The sequence below is a fragment of the Vidua macroura genome, chromosome 1 (genome assembly GCF_024509145.1).
Source record: "Vidua macroura isolate BioBank_ID:100142 chromosome 1, ASM2450914v1, whole genome shotgun sequence".
In the NCBI taxonomy this organism is placed as follows: Eukaryota; Metazoa; Chordata; class Aves; order Passeriformes; family Viduidae; genus Vidua; species Vidua macroura.
Genome location: NC_071571.1, coordinates 20,833,138 through 20,853,542, shown reverse-complemented (window position 1 = coordinate 20,853,542; position 20,405 = coordinate 20,833,138). Strand labels below are relative to the sequence as shown.

The 20,405-nt window shown below is 43.9% G+C and overlaps 1 protein-coding gene across 1 annotated transcript; it reads right to left on the bottom strand.

The window, feature by feature from the left end:
• Positions 1-12: 12 nt before the first annotated feature.
• On the bottom strand, positions 13-8,469 carry C1QL3 (complement C1q like 3). The gene is made up of 2 exons (XM_053989035.1): positions 7,255-8,469; positions 13-2,761 (listed from the first exon to the last, which is right to left on the bottom strand). The coding sequence occupies exons 1-2, from the start codon at positions 7,840-7,842 to the stop codon at positions 2,582-2,584; spliced, it is 768 nt and encodes a 255-aa protein (XP_053845010.1). The 5' UTR covers positions 7,843-8,469; the 3' UTR covers positions 13-2,581.
• Between the last annotated feature and the right edge of the window lie 11,936 nt (positions 8,470-20,405).

The window sequence follows — 20,405 nt, the reverse complement described above, 5'->3', positions numbered from 1 at the left end:
GCACTCAAAATATATTACATAATACAGTTTTAATGAGTTGTATTAGTTATAACAAAGGTTGTGATATAAGTCTTTACAAATCAGTCTATCAAGATATGATGAAAAAGGAAGAAATGTTTGCCTTATATGTGGTTTTCACATAAAGTGTGTTCTTTGCTCTTGTCTAACTTTAACCAGGGCAGGTGATTTATCCAAAAAATGGTGTTATCCAATAGTAGTGGTAGCCTGATTTCAGAAGCTTCTTCAAATTTGACCATGTATATCTTGTAGTATTGAGCTTTACCAATAAACACCATAGTAAATTCACATTGCTGGTTGTGGATGATCTCTAGCTCTAGGTACAGGACTGCTGGACACTACACAGAGAATCTCTAGCTACACTGCTGTGGGAGTGCACTGGCCAGCAACAGCAAAAGTGGAGCGAGCTGACAAGTCAGGTACACATCTGTTACTAAAATAATTGCCTCATAGAAATTAAACAGGCGTAACCACTACAATGTACAGACATGAGCTGACACTTTGTCATAAGGTAAAAGCATTACCTGTCTGGTGAGATAATACACAAGCAGCTGGCAGCACGATGTCCCCTTGTAAACCCTGGATGAATTTGCCTGGCGATCCTCTCAGCCAGATTGGGCTCACTCAGCATTTGTTTTGAACTGAACGACTTAAAACAGAAGGAGTAACACATTCTGTTTAAGAAAAAAGGTTCACTCATTCAAACAAAATTTTTAGGGAGATGTGTAAAATCTCTATCAGACTTTTGCTGAATAGCCAGCACTGGAGAGCTTTTTTGTCAGAGTGGCAGACATTTCAGAAATTTTAGTGCAGATAAATCTAAGTTTATACCCTTATTACATAGACAAGGTTGTTTGTGAAAGAGCATATGAAATATCAATGCTAGGGGCAGCCTCTGTTACTCTTTTATGATTTACAGAAATGTTACCTTGATTTGCCAAAAGGTTAAAAATAACATAACAAACTGTGCTAAAGAAATTACATAATCTTGCTGAAATTTAGATTTAGAATGAAATCTGCAAGTTTTAACCTGAGAGAAATAGCCTCTCAAAACCAAAGCAAATAATAAATCCATTTTCTGAATGAAAAAAAAAAAATCTGTGGACATTACTGCCATGACTGATTTTAAAGCATTTTTATAACTATGTATCTCTGTTTAGTTTATCCAAGCCATTAATCCTCTATATGGATTAAGCTTCTTTGAGACTTTATATATCTATATCTATATTTATATGAATGAGAAAAATAGGTTTTAATACACACTTTTTTTTTTTTGCATGTAAATATCTGCTTCTTTCTTTGCATATGTATTATCATTTTTGGTAATATGCTTCTCTGTGTCCATCTTGTAGGCACACCTTACCACAAACTGGTACTAGCTTCCATGGAAAAGGTCTGTGTGACAGCATTTTCTCATGTGTTCGATCTCCCACTCTTCCTTTGTTGGAAAAATCCCACTGACTTCAGTGAGACCAGACACCTAAGACAATTAAGGTTGTCTATATTCCTGTGAAATTCTAGTAGAACATCTGCAGTATATTAATCCGTAACTACTTTATTAAAAATAGAACCCAGGTACAGACTAAGTGCTAAAAGACTAATGAAGACTAATTGCTGCAAAGAAAACACTCTGCCTTAGTCTGATGGTGTGGATGCCAGGCTTTCTAAATATTTACACAACTAACCATCAACAATGGGCCTGTAGTAATTGTCTAAATATATATTTACATGTATACAAATTAAAAGCCAAATCCCTTTTCCACTAATAGCAATGAGAGTTTTGCCATTTGCTTTGGTGGAATCAGGGATATGGTCCAATAGAATTTTTTGTCAGCTGTTATATTTTTCAGGGGGAAATAGTGTTTCTTCTGTCTTTTGCTTTTAGAGAACAGCTAAGGGAAAGACAAAATTTAAATAAGTCCACTGGATTGATATTATGTTAAAAGTCTAATATAAACCTACAAAACAGGAACATTGAGTTAAGGCTTAAAGCTGATTAGTTTCTAGTTTTAAGTGGAAGGGTAAGAAAAGTACAAGGCAAACAATTTCTTTGCAGAGAGAAAGTATATTTTGATTACCTCTTCCTTTTATTGTAAAATCATTCCTCACCACACTATGAGTGGACTCCAAGCATCATTGTTAGCAGGTAAGTCACAAGAACCAAAGCTGAAGTATGGATAAAGCAGCAAGATCATAACACATCAAAGTATCATATACACTGAAGAAATAACTCAGTGTCCTTAGGTGGGCTTTTCTTCCCTATAAAAATTTGATCTATGTAGAACTTCATTCACATGGACACTTAACAATGAGGAAGTATTTGCTTTGGTGGAAGTGGATCACACATCTGTTTAACTTGGTTTGTGATTTTTTAACATAAGGTTTCTCTGTGTTGTACAGATGTGAATCAGGTAGCATTCAACTTTTTTTCCCCCCACTGCTGAGGTGTTCAGTGGTCACTCTCTGCTGGGGTGCTTGTTTCATTGACTTTTGCTGCGCAATCCATCGCTTAGAAGAGCAGGCTTCATTTCTTGACTGGTTTGGTGGGTCTTTTTACTCATTATCAGTCAGCATAAATAATAAATCCAGAAAATGTGCTGTATTTGTTGTTGTTTCCTCCATGTGCTTTTCCTCCATCTAATTTAATGTAAACTTCATCTCCTGGCTCCAAGTGAAGAACCACGCTGTTACTGGCATAGTCGTAGTTCTGATCAGCATCCTGAGCAATCGCACTAGCTCGAACCTACATAAAATACAGAATGACTGGTTAAGAAAACTCTGGCAATTTTTCCTTCCTGGTGAAATTAAAGCATATCCTCAAGGTTTTATTCAACATGCATGAGTTGCCACTTTAAACATCTGGCAACATATATTGTAGTTTATTCCTATGGCAATTGCTTACTTTCTCCTACTGTACTTCTGAAACTAAAGCAATAATATTCTCCTTTCTCCAGTCATCTGATGAATACACAACTGCCAGATCTTCTGTAGATGTCTGGAGCCTTTTTATAAATATGTGTAAGAATAGCTGGAGTTGGGAGAACTGGATCTGATCGTGTGCCAGTTTTACATTGATGCAACTTTTGTGTCAGTGGGACAAGTGATTGACAATGTTGAGGATCCACAGGGAGGCCCACAGGGAGCTCCCAAGATGGACTTTTTCCAGAGGCAGTTTATTGTCATACTAAGCAATAGGATCATGCTGCAAAAAAGAATACAAGAAGTACACCCCACACATACACATGCACACAAGCAGTCTGGGTTTGGAAAAGCTGCTATTACCACATTTCAGTAAGCAAACATTTAATTTCACTGTGTTTTCAGAGAAGCACTTGTGAAAAATCACAGGCAAATCACTATTTGCTGTTAAGAGGTTTTTGGAACTTACAAGTCATTGAGGGCTTTTCATTTGCAACTTTCTCTTAAACATACTTTTTTCCCATTTCTCCCTTGGTATTCCACTACTGATTAAATTTGACATTTCTTGCAAACTGGATGTAATCTGTAATTTCAAGATATATGTTGGTTTCCAGCAATGAACAGCCTTTGCCGTTGTAAGTCTCCAAATCATTTATATATAATTTGACTCTGTTTGCTAAAATATTTAAACATGGTTGTATGCGATTTATTTCAGTGTAACACGTCATCTGCTTGTTGCTTTTCTTTGTTCTAGTGTAGTTACAGAGCAGTAAATGATTTAGTGGCATTGCAAATCTGAACTAAGTAATAATGCATGACTTGGTGTACTATATGTGGGATTTTTTCCTGCTCTGAACTGAAAAAATAGGCTATAAGTCACAATTTTCCATGGATTCCTTTCAAAGTTTACATGATAAATTTCCAAATTAAATTTTCATGTGATATGATTTCACATTAATATTGAAATGTTAAAAAGGAGGGGGTTCTTTTACCATGCAGGATCTTATGGCATTATGCAGCTTAAAAATCACAGTAGGTGGAAATTCTTTATGCATCCTGTAAGAACAGTGAGAAAGGCTGCAAAGGCTTGCAGAGCTGTGACAGGCTGCAAATTTAAACTGATATGTGGCATGATGATAAACCCCGACTATTTCAGGACTCCTTGGTCCTTACTTGCCTGGTATTGTTTACAGAGGTGATCTATTTTGCTAGTTTTTTAAGCAATAATTATTCTAAGTACTGGATGTTTCCTTTGGAATAGTGACTGGCAGGGCAGAGTTGAAGGCTCTGGACATTAACCGTGGAAAGACCTTCCAGACAAAATAATGGACTGAGATGGTTGCCCACAGTGGAAATGGAAAGGGCAAATGGGGAGGAGTGAAAAGGCTACAGACAAGGTAGAAAAACTTTCACAGAGAACTAGTATCTTGCATAATGGTGAGAAAAATGGTTTAAAGGACTTTTCAAATTCATGTTTACTTCCTAATGAAATGCTGCTTTGTGGATTTGTATAAAATCTTTTGGATGGTAAGGGAGAATTTGAATTACATCAGTGACTATCCTAAGGGAGTCAGCATGTGGACACTGGCTACAACAGCAATGGATATTTCATTTTTAAGATTCTACATAATACATACTGGCCAGAAACAAAAAAAAATCTGGGTATTGAAAGTCTAGAAACCAAAATGCAGATGTTACTGCCCTGTGTGTAGCAGCAAAGGTCCTGTATGCTATTCTTAGTGGGTTTACCTTCCTGCTTGGTTAGCCAGGACAATTTCTTTTTAAAGCCTAGATGAACAGTCTCAAATGAATTCTCCTGAAATGAATGGAGTGTCCTGCTGCAAGAGGGTAAATGCATCTCAAAATTACAGCATTATGAGACAATACATTTTGTAAGTTCCATGTAAGTTCTTTCATGAAGCTATGCTCTCAGTCTGCACACACATACCTAAGCTGTGTCACCTCAGCACTTCCCTGTTCAAGCTTGATAACCATTAAAGCAGACACTGTGGTAACATTGGAGACCTTGAGGTTTAACATATGTATTGCTTAGGAATGCTGCTTTTTTTTTTTTCTGTAAGTCATACAGTTTTCAATGTTTCAAGTTTTTTCATTGTTAGAGAACATTGGATTTATAATGTTGCCTTTGTCACTCCATTTAACTACTTCCAAAATTTCTGAGCTTCCTTACAAATATACATAAAGCCTGTCACATCAGCATTTAGTGTTTCATGTATAAATCCTAATCAATCACTGAGGCATCAAAACTGTGGGTCGATTTCAAATCATTGATATGCAGGTATTTACCTAAATATCTTGTATGGTATATACAAATGTACACATAGAACGCCTCTTTAGGTGGGATTTTTCTTTCTTCTTTGAATAACTATGAGTTTGTCTCATGTCTGGCACTGGAAGTACCTATATGTGGAAATGGTTAGATTCAACTGAATATTTGTAATTGAATGCTTCTTTAAAACTACTGATACGTATTTATTTTTCGGGGTTCAGGAAAATAAACACTCTACAACATTATAAATATGGGTAAATATAGATAAATCCTTTAATTGTAAGTACAATTATATTTCTGCAGTGAAGAATATTGTTTTTGTAGGAAGATAGTAAAGTGAATATATTAGGATGTACTTAGTTCTACTAATCCTGGTTTATCTGCTGAGACAGTATTTATGGTAGATATTTTCTAATTTAATTAATTGCCGCTGATGTCCTCATTATTCCGTTTTTACAGTCCTTCTGAGAAGCCATAAACAAAAGGTTAAGTGGCATATCAGATTAATTTACGGGCCGCCACCGCTCCCGGGTGCGCCGAGCACAAAGGGCCGCCAGCCGGCCGTGCTCGGCTGGGGAGCAGACGCGCAAACGAACGAGGTTTTCCGCGGCCGCCAGGCACGGCGGGGACACGGGGTCCGGTGTCCAGTCCTAGGGACACGACGGGGAGCCGATCCCTCCCCTAGCCTACCCCGCCGGAGGGCGAGCAGCCCAGGAAGAGCGGCAGCGCTGGCTCCGGGCTCCCCGAGCGGCCAGCCCGCCCTGCAGCCGCTGCTCGCCGGGACGGCTCGGGCACTGAGGGACCTGTTGAGCCGCCGGTGCGCGGCGGGTTCCTCGCCCTCCCGCCGCACGGGGGGCCGGGGTACCGGGAGCGGAGCTCGGGGACGCGGGAACGATTGGGCACCTCGCACTGTCCCTGGGCATCCAAAGCCTTGAGGGATGGCGGTGCCTCTAAGCGCCGGAGGAATTAGTGCCAGCCTAACCGTGTCGGTGAACTACACACGGAAGAGGCGCAAAATTGCGAAGGAGGGGTTACAAGGGGGCAATATAACAGGCAGTGGCTGCGTTTATCCTAATTAAAAGGGATGATTCCTCTGTATTTCAGATGGGAGCATTGCAAGGCCTTTAAGTATTTCCGATGCCTTCATCCTGCCCAGGGGATGCCGACAGACTCGAGTCCTGCCCGGGCTCTCCAGACGCCCGGTGTACCTCCTGGCACGGTCCCGCCAAGGGCTCAGGTCTGCGAGCGTTGAGCTCGCTCTAGTACCAGCTCTCCTGACAGGGAGAAGAAGCCTCGCACCCCTCCGGGGGCTGAGCGTGTCAAGCCCGGCTCCGCTGCGTGGGAACCCCGTCCCGTGCCGGGGCTGCGTTCCTCCCACTCACCTCACCCTTTCTCCACACAGCACCACCCTCTCCTGAGCTCACCCACCGGCCTTGGCTCCCCTTTCTTGCCGGGGACTTTCCCCTCCCCGAGGGAGCGCCGGGCTCTTCGTGCCCCTGCGGGGGCAGTGCTGTTTGTACGCCCGCCCCCCGCTCCCGTCCCGGCAGAGCTGCGGACCGCGCTCCGCGGCCGGGGCCGTGGCCAGGGCGGGCCGGGAGCTGCTCGGCTCGGACAGCGGACTGGGAGCGGCACCTGCGGCGCGGCTCTCGGAGAGGAGAGCGCGTCGAGTCCGCATTCAGCCAGCAGCCCGGGCGGCCTCGGCTCTGCGCGGAACACCCGGCCCCTCGGTAGCTTTCGGGCACCCGAGGCGGAGCGGGGCGGCGCTCCCCGCAGGTTCCCTGCCAGCTACGGAGAGGAGGCCGCTGGTCCTCATCGCTCGCCTCCCGCCGCCCGGGCTCGAGCTCCGCATCCCCGGCACGCACCCGCGCCGCCTCCAGCGGCCGCCCGGCTCCCTCTCCCCGCCCGCTTCCCGCCCTTCCCTCGCCGCTCCGCCCGCTCCCGCACAGCGCCCGCTCCCTCGGGGAACCCCCCTCCTCCCAGGGGCCCCCTGCCCTCCTGTCCCCGGCTGCCCCCGGCGCGGCGCCCACCTGGTTGTTCTTGCAGAGGTCGGCCCACATGCTGGTGCCGTCGCCGCCCCGCATGAGCACATGGTAGGTGAAGAAGTAGATGCCGGGGATGGAGCAGGTGAACTTGCCGGTGGTGGGATCGTAGTGGTTGCCGAGGTTGGTGACCACGTCGTCGAACTTGAGCACCTCGTAGCCCTCGTGCTGCCGCTTGAGGCCGGCGTAGAAGGCGATTTTGGGGACGGTGCTGTAGGTGGCGGCGCTGATGGCCCCCGCCGCGTTCAGCCCCGGCGCCCCGGGGGGGCCCGGCAGGCCCTGCCGCCCCGGCTCGCCCTTCTCACCCGGCGGCCCCACCGGGCCGGGCGGCCCCGGCTCCCCCGGCGGGCCGCGCGGCCCCGCTTTGCCCGGCCGGCCGGCCTCACCCTTGGGCCCCTGGATGAAGGTGGGCAGGGACTGCATGAGCCCGCGGTCGGGCGTGGCCGCCGTGCTGGGCGCCTTGGTGCCGCCGTAGGGGTCGCAGACCATGCGGCAGGTGCCCAGCATCTCGTAGTGCGCCGAGGTGCCGGCCGAGCTGACCAGCACCGGGATGAGGATGACCAGCAGCAGCACCATCACCACCCCCAGCGCGCCGGCCGCTATCAGCCGCCGCCTGCTGCCCACCAGCCGGCTCAGCGCAGGGCGATCCTCTTGTCTGCTTTTGGACAAAATCTTGATGGTTGGCGGGGTTCCTCCTCAGAGCCGAAAAAACGCCGAGCCCGCGCGAGCTCGGCTCCCCTGGGGCTCGGCCGCCCTCCCAAGGGCCGCCGGTGTTGCGGGGGAACCCGCGGGTCGCGGCGCTCCGCTGCGGCCGCTGCAGCCGCGGGGCGGGCGAGGGAGCGGAGCGGAGCGGGAGAGGAAGAGCTGCCGCCGCGCCCCGGCTGCCCGCACTTTTATGCTCCCGCTGGCGATCGACTTTTTTTTTTTTGCAGGCTGTGCCAGTCCGAGTCAACTTTCCCTGGAACTTGCCTTTCCTCTCGCGATCGCCCCGCTCGCCTCCTCGCTCTCTCTCTCCCTCCCTCTCTCTCTCTTTTCGCAGAGACGACAGTCCTCAGCGGGGACGCGCCTCCCGGCCGCCCCGGTGCCCGGTGCCCGCGCCGCCGCGCCGAAGTCGAAGCCGGAGCCGGAGCCGGAGCCGAAGGGAGAGCGGGATCCTGCCCGAGTGCCACCTGCCAGGAGAGGAGGAGGCTGACGAGCGCGCTGGAGCAATTTATAGGCACCCAAAAGCGCAGGGGAAAGGGGAGCTGCTTTGGCATCTCATTCCAGCATCTGCTCTGCTCTTCCCACTCACAGGGAGTTTGGCATTACTCTGGCAGTGTGGGAAATATATATATTTTTTTTTCTTTTCTCCCTCCCCCACCTCTCCCGCAAACGGATGAACAGCGAAATCGTGAGCCTCACTCACTAGCTGCATCTTGTGATGACAGCTCTTTCTGAAGCAGACCGAAAGGAAGAGACGTGCTTAGCAGCCTCTGGGTACCCTTCAGGTCACCGATCGAGAATTAAAAGGTCAATCCACCTCCTGCTTAACGCTTCCCTGAGGCCACTTTGCCATGTTAGCGTTTTCTGGGAAATACCGCTTTAAATGCAGGGATGTTTTACCAATTGTCCAACTAAAAGTTCTTTGAAAATATACCTCCCACAATAATAAAGAGATTAACGGCAATTTCGGATCTCCCTCTGCCTCCTCGTCCCAATTGCAACCATAAAGGCAGAAAAGGAAATAGTTTTTCCTGTGAATTAAAATTGACGTGCTCATCACTGGCTACAGTGTTTCCCGGTGTTAAAGCCAGCCGCTGCTCTGCTTGCGAACCGACACTGAGGGAAAGTGCTCCCTTTTGTTTAGAAGCCAAAGAAAAGTCCGGGGTATATGCAAATCGTCAGATGCTTAAGACATGATAAAAAGATCTCTTTGGCTTAACTCAGGGGCAGCAAAGCATTTTGTTATATCTTGGAGGCTGGGGTATTTTTTTTTTCTTGTTGTTGCTGTTTATTTCTTTCTTTCTCTCTCTCTTTTTTTTTTTTTTTTTTTTTTTTTTTTTTTTTTTTTTGGGTGCATGAAAGTCTTCTCCTCCCCCAGGGTCTGGTGGGCACCTTTGTGACTGAGTGGGAAGGTGAATGTGCAGTATTAGTGGCACAAAATATTAAAGAACTTGTCCTGCTTACAGATATACAAGGTACACAAAGAGCTGTTTAAATAAACAAACAGAATTGATTCCTAAATCATACTTCTGTATTCAGGAGCAATGGACGTCAATCAAACCTGGGTGACATTTGCCTGTCAATACAGGGATGATGGCTGGAAGGAGTGTGACTTATTACAGCAAGGCAAGAATCAGAAATGAGCAACAGCGGCAAATAGGACAACAACCAAATAATGGCATCTCCAGTAATGATCAGAGGGCTGTGATCTTGTCTTGGATTTTATTAGCACGAATCTGCTCTCCGCTCACCATTCCCTTTTATTTCTTTTCTTTTCTGCAACACAATAAGGTCAAACAAGCAGCAGTGGGAAACAAAGATTCATTGATTCTTCCTTTTAAGCAGAAATGTCAGCAGCTCCTTTTGCTCTTTCCTGAGAGACTCAAAGGCATCGAGTGTGTCCATGCCGTGCAGAGATGGGCCAGTCCAGCTCCTTATCTCCCAAGAAAACTGTCGACAAAGCTTCCATTCATGCACTTGTAAATATTCCTCCCTCCCCTTTTAAAAAAGTTTTTTTTTTTGTTTTGTGGGTTTTTTTGGGTTTTTTTTTTTTTTTTTTTTACTTTTCTCTAATGCTCTGTCTTAAAAAAATTCCTTATCTGGCCCTGACACAAGCTAGCCAGTTCCCTTAGCTAAGGGCTTCCCCTCAAGACCTAGGAAGGCAGTCAAACACATTTGGAGAATTATGTTCATATCTCATTGCTCTCCTCACCCCACGGGAAAGGGCTTTCAGCACTGTTTTTTCTTCTGGGTAAGAAAAACTGAAAAGATGTGCCAGAAGTGACTGCTCTGTCTCAGCCTGTAGCTGGGCCCTTGAGGTGTTGTATTTAGTCATCCCTAAGCCAGCTGGTTTTTGAGACATCAGGGTGTGCATAAGCCTTCATTGCAATGGCTGTGATACACGTTAGGCAAAGGACAGACATCATCCTCAAATAAACACGAACCTGTCATGATCTGTGAAGCCATTGTGATGCTGGGTGACCTTTTGGCATCAAGCACAGCCTCAGTTCCTAATTCCAGCTATGATAAGCCTGATTCTTAAAGTGAGGTCCTACCATACCAACCACATTTTCCTCAATAGTTTTATCCTCACACATACTGCCTGGGATGCACTGTTGCAGACCTTCTCCCAAAGAAGGCAGCCACAAAAATCACAGCCAGAGTATCCAGAATAGAGAGATCAAGGCAAATACTGGGTTGTCAGCAGAGCTTATATGTTAGCTTGGAAGATAACCTGTGACCTTGGATTTAGTTACCAGATTAACTTTAGTTCCCAAGGAAAAATAATATTTTCTTGGAAAACTAAGAGTGGGAAACCAAAGTGCTCAGAAGTTATGCACCACAGATCTCAGCAGCCTGGTGCAAATTAAAAGGAAGAGTGGAAAACTCTTTTTACTATGGGACGTTTGTTGTCCTGAAATGGTGTGTCAAATAATTGATTTGCTGTAATTAAGGCTTGGGTAGCACTTAGGTTATAATCTCTCCATGCTAAAGGCTGACAGTCCAGACTGACAGTCCATTCTTAGTGCAACCATTAAACCTATATGACCTGCTGCCAGTCTTAATGTGCTAAATTTATTTGTATTTTGAAGCCCTCTTGCTGTCTGGCTCCAGCCTTTCAGCTTGTTTGCTTCCTTTCCTGTTCTCTCGGCCCTTGTGCATTCAGACTTGCAGGTGGTGTTGGAGCTGTATCCCCTGCAGATTCTGCAATTTGCAACAACCTTGTCACAGCTCTTACTCACTAATTAGTTAATATTCATACAGAGACTTAAAGACATGCAGCATAACATGCATGTCCATTTTACACGTGTGCTGTTGCCTCAACATTAACACAGGGGAAAACTGAAGAAAACCATTTACAAATTCATCCACTGGCACACAGGGCAACACATCCTGCAGGCACCAAGCACAAAATGGCTCCTCATGCCTGCACTGCTAAATTCAAAGTTAGCCCGGGAAAAATAATCTGTGAAGAAGGTCAACCCTTTACCAACTACAATAAGCAGGAGTAACATGGAAAAAGACATATGCCTAGAAAATGAGTCTGCCAGTGTTGTGCCAAGCTCCACACTGCTTCTGCTCACTCCTATCTGCATCTGGTTTACTGTGACTTATATTTTCAATCTCTTTTATTATTATTGTAGAGACGTGTTTTGAATTTCACTCTGCTCAGAAATTAAGGCTTTGCTACACTGTACTCTTATAAACACTGGTTTAATTACATATGTAAGGTTAGCATTTCAGCCTGGGTCCCAGTGATATGGTCAAGGAAAACACATGCACTCATTCCAACACATTATTAGGTTCAATGCTGTAAAATATAAAGAGGGAAAAATATTCATATCACTAGAGGTGGCTCAAAGGTACCATGGTGACAGACTTGGCAGTGACATGTTGCTATCCCAAACCATCCTTGGTATCCTATTCCATGTCTATTTCCTTAGTTTGGTAAAATCAGCACTGGCACTTGTGTCAGGTAGCAGGTCCTGGAGAGGACCATGTCCTGCACCAGTTTTGGTAGGAGATTGTACAGGCAGTTTCAACCAAACTCTCAGAAAACCTGTTTTGGTCAGGATGACTGAAGACCAAATATGTTTTTAGAGCTGCAAGATGCCCACTGTATTCCTTAATAAAAATTGGGCTTTTTGTGCTCATGGAAAGAAAATCAGCTGTGGTGTGCAACAGAAAAAAAATTGTTTTACTGATTTTTGGAAGTTTTTATCTGTTCTTTGGAACATAGGAAGTCCTTTCCCAGCCTATTGTCTGCTACTAAGGGATTTAAGCCATCTTCATGTGTGATTGGAAATAATATAGATAAAGTTTTATTGCAATTAATAAAGTGAAGACCAAACTCTGAATGCAAAAGCAGGAAAATGATCCAAAGAAAATGTGTCCAGCTTTGAAAGGGTTACATCCACTTTTCAAACCCAAATGGGGAGGGAATTTGAGGAGGGCTGTCTCTAAAGTGACAGGGCTCAACAAGGAGAATTTGCAAATATATTTGACATATTTCTTCCTTTTTTGTTTTAATCTAAAAAGATCAGTCAAATATGACTGGTTACCGGGGGGAGGGAAGGAGTGAGAGCAGAATTAAAGTGGAAAGATTGGAACCAAAATCATGCATGTCATGTTTTGACTGGTGAATTACTGTAGATATAAAAACATAACTGTGTATGTAAAAATAAGTCTTAAACACATAGGGACCTAAAGATTATACATTCAGCTAACAAAGTTTAAGGATATAAAAGAATCACACATGACACTTGATAATTGTCAACACAAATAGCAGTAATTAACAATAAAAGATTCTCATAATTGCGAGTGCCCCTGTTTATTCAAAATAAAACACTAGTTGCAAGTAAAAAAATTGTTCATTCAGGTTTCTTCTTTCCCATTAAATTCAAGCCTGCTGGTCTGTGTCTTCTCTCTATTTTATCCCTCCAGAGTCATGATCTAAGGTGATGAATACAAGTCTGTAGTGCTGCTTGGGAAAGCATATGTACAGTCAGCCTTGGGATTATTTTTGGTTATGATGCAAATACCTCTCCAGGCACAGTGTGGCCCGAGCAGTTCATTGCTCTTGTCCTGGTGATGGTACACAACTGCCAGAGCTTGTCGGATTCATGGCCTCTGGGTAAAGCTGCACTCACTGAAACCCCCTTTCTTACCTGTCCCCCTTTCCAAGTGGCAGCTCTACACTTGCTTTGCACAAGGAGCTGGGATTTGGACAGTTTCTGGAGAGTCCCTAAGAACCACAGTGCTAGAGAGGGGTAAATGAGCAATGCTTGCACCAACCAGTAAATGCTTCCTGCATAAATAGACTCAGTTTGCCCATAAGTGCTCTGCATTTCAGGGACTGGATTTCCAACCATGAGGGTTTTTACACAGCATTTCCACCAGCTTTTCTCACAGGAGCCTGGGCATCCAGTGTCCCTACAGACCATGATAGTATCTGCTTGCAGCAGGGTCCAGCTCACAGCCTAGGTCAGCTGTACTTGCTGAAAACATCTTTTTTCTGTCCATACCCCACTTTTCCCTTCCTGTAGGATGGGCATTTTAACTGATCACTCTCTTTTAATGAAGAAGTGTTGTCTTCTGCCACCACCTACCTAACCACAGCAGTGGTGGCAACATCTCCCATGTAGGCTTTCTGCTTGATCCACTCTCCACCTTTTAACTCCCTTCTGGTCAAAATCCATAGAACATAACCTGTCACAAGGAGCCAGTCAGAAGAACTCACAGTGTTCATTAATAAAGCCCAAAATATAGAGATAGTCATAAATGCTATTAAATCAAGAAGTATTGCTAATAATGAAGGCTACAGTGTCGGCATTCTTATGAGGTTGTAAATAGTAAATACAAATGGGTGGAAGATAAATGCCTCTAACATGGGAGTAAGATTAAACAACCACTTTGTCCCTGCTTAAAGCTACACCAATAAGCAAAGGCATCTATCATGTTGCACTTCTATTAAAAATTATGTCAGTAGTTAGAGTCAATCAGGAGGATATTTCCAGATGATTTGCCCATGAGAACAATTTTGGTTACCTTTGAAATGGTTATTAGACTGCCAATGCTATTAAAGAGAGATGTTAGGGGAAAAAAAGCAAGAGCAGACAAGCTTTTCTAAACTGTCATCTGTGATTTACCCTTCCTCCTCCAAACCTGAAAGACTCTCTTTCCATTGTTCCACCAACCCAGCAATCTTATGGCATTTCATACTGGAGTCTTTTATATTCATCAGGAGGTTGATGGATGGGCAATAAGAATGGATAGATGGGAGTGGAAAACTCAAAATTAAAATCCCCAGAGTGGCAAGATGCCCAAGAGATTTATTTTTTCTTCTGTCATCCCCTCAACTGAATTTCTTTTTGTGCTTGATTATTGATTTCTGGAGCAGTTAATGGTGTAATTTACTTTGCAAGTTGCAATTACTTCTGATCATTCATTTTTCTTCCTCTCTGTTCATTAGCTAAAGCAGGAGACCATTTGATCCCAAACAATCTTCACCACAACAAAATGGCATACAGTGGACTTTGGTGTGGTCCTGCAAGACACTGAGCAACTGTGTTTGGAATGTTGCAAAAGTTGGCCTTGCATTGTTAAAAAGGGCATGTTGCAATATTATTCTGTAGGCCTAATCCACCACAAATTAGGAATAACTCCACTGATGGAAGTTGTAAACTGAGATGTAAACTAGCACATGTGAGATCAGAATTGGGTCTGCTTATTTGCATCACATTCCTGGAATCCTATTTCAATTCTGTTCGTCCAGTATGCTAAAATCAGTTTGCTGCAACAGAGTTGCAAATCACAGGGAGATGCAAGTGCTCTCCTTCCCAAGAGGGACTGATTATGCCTGCACAATGAGGAGGGGACTAGGACATTCCTTGTGGCATTGTAGAGATACAAGCCTTGCAGAGGAACCACTGTGTATTTTTTTTCCAGCATAATGTATTGCCAATGCCATTATTAATAAGATATCCTGTACTTGATGTAACTTTGGGTATAGTATTTGATATTTTATTTTCTGTCATATTATTTGGGCATTTAACAATAATAACAAGTAAAGGATGCAGATTGGAGAAAAAGTAGGAGTATTCACCACCCCACCCCAAGATATGCATGTGTTCTTATGCAATTCATTCATTTTCAGCTAGCCTGTTTGTGTTCTGTCTATGTAGCATTAAAGCTCTAGTGTGCACAATTACTGCACAAATCCAAAATGCCTCAAGTGAGAAATGGAACACGACTGGCTAGAGAGCATGTCTGCCATCTGGGACAGAGATTTTCTGATCTCCAGGAAAAGAAAATTTCTGCTAGAATGTTGCTTTCATGCACTGAGACAATACAAATATGTTTTCAATACAGAGAGACACACATATGCCCATGCACATGTGTGCATACAAATGTAAAATAGAAACGTGTATGTTTTTGTGAAATCAGAACAGAACAAGAAAACCTATGACTATCACAATTCAGGAACCTGCTATCTTCTGTTTTTTTGTTTAAATGTAATCCAAAAGAGCAGGATAATATACACAATATTCCATGAAAATATTCTCGATCACTGGCATGCATTACTCTACTGAGCTGATTGATGGAGTGCCAAATCTGTTTGCACTTAACTCATGAGTGACTCTGTTGGCCTGGAAGGAGCCCCCACTCCTGTGCTGCCACACTGTGAAGCTCATTGAACTTACACTGGAGTTTCACTGCTGTTTGTGAGAATGGAATTTATTCTGGAATCTCCTGTTTCATTAACTTTAAATCACTAATGCCAGCCTTTCGATATCTTAAAGAGGCAAGAATCTTTTATGGATTTTAATGCCTGGGAGAGAGAATGAAATGAAGAATTTTCACCGAGTGTCCTGGTAAATGCCACTTCTCCCTGCAGTGCTGGGAGGGATCAGAAGAGGATATCTGAGTGGAGAGCAGTGCCTCTGAGCAGAGTAAGACTGTTGTGAACCTGGGTTACAAAGGAAATGCCATTTCTGGAGAGCAGCATTTCCTGCCATAATGTTGCAGTGATAATATGTTGAGAAAAACATGTTTAAGTATTATTTTGAGAATTAATTTTGAACCAGGTAAAATGCAGCACAGGGAGTGTGTCTGCAGGAGGAATCTTTGTTATTTCAGCACAGGGAGAAATGCTACAGCAAAAGTGAATGACAGCAACTTCAAGGCAGCTTTGAGCAAATTCTTCAGACAGCTTGTCTGTTGAGGGCTTCTCCAACATTTGTCTCCCACCAGGTAGGGATATTAACGACTTTAAGCACAAACCAAATTTGTACTGCCAACTTTGTTGCTCGGTTCCTTTATTCAGGAAATATGGCAAGCGGAAAGCAATGCACTGTTGTGCTGCCAAGCATGGAAACTGTGGGATTCAGCCACCAGAGAGACTGAGTCTAAAGACTTTGAGTCAGTTTCCTTTTTATGTATTTAATCATCCCCTTGGGTTTTATATCCCAGATTTTTTTTCTTTACACCGGGTAGGTATTTATTTGGCATTTAACATATATCTTTTATTAGTTTTCTGTTCTTCATTATATCTCTATCACACCTCCTCACTCAATCTATTGTAGCTTTTTTATTTTAAAGTGCTAATAAATAGCTAGTCTGAAGCCAGCAAGTGGGTATCTCAGTGACAGCATCACATCTGGGCTTCCTTTCCTCTTGGTGTATTCACTGGACAACTGAAAATACTGTTTGGTTTTCTTTTTTTCAGTCAAAATAAACTGCCTCACCTCTGTGATTCCAGCATGTCATGTTAGAATACTCTCCTTCATCTGCACAGTTTCCTTCATCTGTGCAACTTCAGATGAGGGGCACAGAGGATAAACTGAGCTGCCCTTGCTGTTTCTTTTGCAGGGTTCTCTTTCAGTTGTACAGAGGTGAGATCTCAGTGCAGAGCATGCTGCTGCCAGAGGACTGTGAGGGGATGGCAAATCAAAACCATCCCCAGAACTCAAGTCACTTGGAAGATTCATGTGCCTCCACTCTGGACAATCACACCAGCTGTGCTCCTGTTTATCCAGGTGTTTGTGCTGTTTTTTTGACTTTGAATGTCAATGGGCTCATGGACACTGTCCTGGAGTCAGGTCTTTATTCCCTACAAATGCATTCTCCTTGTGCTGTTTGTCTTCAGCTGTATGAAAATGTAAATGAACTAATTTCTTACTGCTTTAAGTCATGCTGTAGAACTGTGAAAAATACAGATAAAAGCTGTTATGTGAAAACCTGCAGACAAATTTGTCACTTAGCCCACAGCCTTTCCTACTGGCCACCTGCTCAGGGCAGAGGGTGCAGCATTTCCTCACCAAGGGGCATCCACAGCGCCAGCAGAGAGCAACAGAGAAAGAAGTATAAGAATTCGTCCTGATGAAGACACAATGGCCAGGTGATGGCAACTCTCAGGTAAACTAGATGCTGCAGTGGAGGTGCTCCACTCTGCAAAAAGGCATGTGTTTGCCAAGCTCCACATGAGAACTCTGAGAAGTGGAATAGAGAGCGAAAGTCTGTGGCTGATCTTGCTGAATGGGACAGATGGAAACCCTTGCCAAAAATAGCTTTGCTAGAAGTAGAACACATGGTAAATTGCATTAATTTTAATAATTGCTTTTTATGCTTTGATAAAAACTGGCAAAGACCTAAAGGATCCTCTACCCAAGATAATTAGCATAGTTCTCCTTGACTGCTCCCCTTTAAAGAGAATGCTGTTTTGAGGCTCTCATGGCTCACAAAATTGAGAAGGATGAGGCTGCCCACTTGTGCCAGGAAAGCAGAGTGCTCAGTAGTGTGTGGGACCCACCAAAAAAACCAGTTTAGCTGCTAATACATCAAGTAGCTTGAGGCCATTAAAGCAGCCTTGAGTCTGCAGCCTGGCAATATCCAACATCTCTCTGGCCACAAGGTCTTGCAGAATCACACTCCGAAGGTGAGCAGATCTACATTCTAAAAAACAATCAGCAACCACCTTTTTCTGAAAGGAAGGGCAAATTTTAATTTCTTAATTTTTATTTTTTTCAGTAGACACAGGATTTCCTAACTGCTGTAGGAGAAAGGGAACAGGCACCTCCTTTGTCCCCTGCAAACAGTATTTTTGGCTACCATAGTGCCAGGTAGAGCTGTCCATTTGTCACATTAAAAGGGATAATGGGAAGAGCATGCCTGCACTACTGCTTCTTACCCCAGTCATTGGTCAAGATTTAGGGATGCTTGACTTGAAAAGAAATTCTCATATCAAAGTAATCTCCTCCAGCAATGGTGCTGGATGCAGTGTCAGACAGCACCAGCACCCCATTTACTCCAGCCATCTCACTATCTTATCTGAATTGGTTTAGTCTTCTACTCAGCCACAGTTAAACCAAAACACAGAGCTCCAGCTGCTGGCAGTGTCCAGGCCAGTGACACAGAATTGGCTTCTGTTAATATAGGACATCTGTTGTTCAAACAGCTCTGAAATAAGGTTTAATTACCTGGGGGATTTTTGAGTCATCAATGCCTGTATTTCTGTCCAGTTCTCAGGAATACACAATATATTTCTTACTCAGGTGCTATACATTTTTGTATGAATGAAATGTATTATCTTTTACAGCTAAAAAGTGTGCTTGTCAGTCCAGATCAGTCTGTCCAAGATACAGTCACAAACCTGTCAGAGTCAGGTATGCTAGAGTTCAATGTCTAGGAGTGGTATTTGTTTCTATTAGATTAAGGAAGCTCACTGGAACTGCAGTTTTGTCCCCAAAAGAGCACTCTGGGACTGCAGCTGGATGGGGTTGATTTTCTTCTTCCTGCCAGGGCCAAGCTCAGGCAAAGAGACAGGATTTGTGCCACATGAGAGCAGCCTGGGCAGCTCTGAGTATGTGATAGAAATGCACAAATACAGAAATAGAAATGTGTCTGTATGCAACTAATACCCCAAAGGGACACTTGAGCTAAACACTGGTTGTTTGGGAGTGTGATTTGGATGCACTAAGTACTGATTGTTAGAAGTCTTTGGGCAGATAGATTGAAAAATCCTTTTAATTCAGGTCTTCTCCAGCCACAGGGATTTTAGAAGTGAGCAAACTCGTTCCTGTGCAAGGAGCTTGCTCCCTCACACATGGCATGGTTTGGCTTTTTCCTTCCCAAGCCAGAAGTGAAGCACTCAGGCAGGAGCTCAGCAGGGCCAGAGGGATGCTGTCGCCCAGGTGGGAGGCAGCTGCTGGCTGGCAGGTTTGTGCTGCAGTGCTCAGAGCAGGGATGGCACCAGAAGCAAGAGTTTCTGCATGCTGCTGCACCCCAAAATGCTTCCCTGCCTTCCCATGCCTCCCCCTGCACCCCAAGGGTCTGGTCCTCGAGCATGTATGTGCAGATTGAGCTACTGATGTTGTTTGTATCCAGTAATTTTTTAAAGCTCAGTGATTTAGATTGACAAATGTATTCTGATTTCCTAATATGTTTTCTTCACATCCTTTCTGTGTTTTTCCATAAAAATTATTCTGTTCAGCAGCTTCAGAAAAAACAATCAACAGCTAGAAGGTATATTCAACTTCAGAATTTTGCAGAGAATTATAATGCCTCTTCTTTTTTTTTTTTTTTTTTTTTTTTTTCCTCTGAAAAATGTATTTCTCTCTGTGTTTCCTCCACTGGCATTATCCTGTAGCTTTGTGTTTAACCTGATATTCTGTCACCACTCCTGTTTGTGTTTATGTGTTTCTGTGAGGTTTGTCTGTCACACTGATATTTTGCTCCCACTTTTTCCCCGCTGTGCTGTTGTTTAACAGCCTCGACAGAGCACCTCGAAGGCTGATGCTTGCAATGCTGCAAGTGCTCACTGAAGCCCTCTTCAAACACAGCCCTTAGCTGAGAAACACTGTGAGAGGAGCACAGAACTGGGGAGAAGTGGACATACTTGAGCAAGCACTGCAAAAGGGGTGAGATATTCTGGAGCTGCTGGGTTGAAACATTTGACTGCATCACAGGCAGTAGATGAGGACAAATTTTTGACTTTTCTGCAAACCTGTGGGTTTTGACTGTAACTGAAGATGAATGTCTCAGTGTGTCAGGAGATGAGAAATCTTAGAAACACCAACAGAATACCAAAAGTGCTGCAAGGAAACAGAGCTGATTCAGTTTCTTGCCTTACTTAGTAATCAAAGAAGTTGCTTTTGATAGCTTGCTCATGAAAAAGGCTTTGTCATTTTTCTTCCAGAAATTAGCAGAATAAATTCCAGAATATATTTGAATTACTGTCAGGATGCCAAAACTATGCAGAGAGTGGGACAACTGTAAAAACTGTATTTTAAGACTGATTAGGGGAGACCAAGCCCCCAGCTTTGTCATGGTTTAATCAGAGCCACCTACCTGTGCTCATAGGTCCCATAAATACAGAAATCTAGCTAGGCACTGGTGGGATTTTTGAAGTCTGCCCAAGAAAGTGCTATTACACTCAT

Excerpts from the sequence above, each read along its gene's own strand:
- C1QL3 (XM_053989035.1), bottom strand. The coding sequence starts at position 7,842 with ATGGTGCTGCTGCTGGTCATCCTCATCCCGGTGCTGGTCAGCTCGGCC. Across the intron at positions 2,762-7,254 it reads ACCTCTGCAAGAACAACCAG|GTTCGAGCTAGTGCGATTGC; the intron begins GTGGGCGCCGCG and ends TATTTTATGTAG.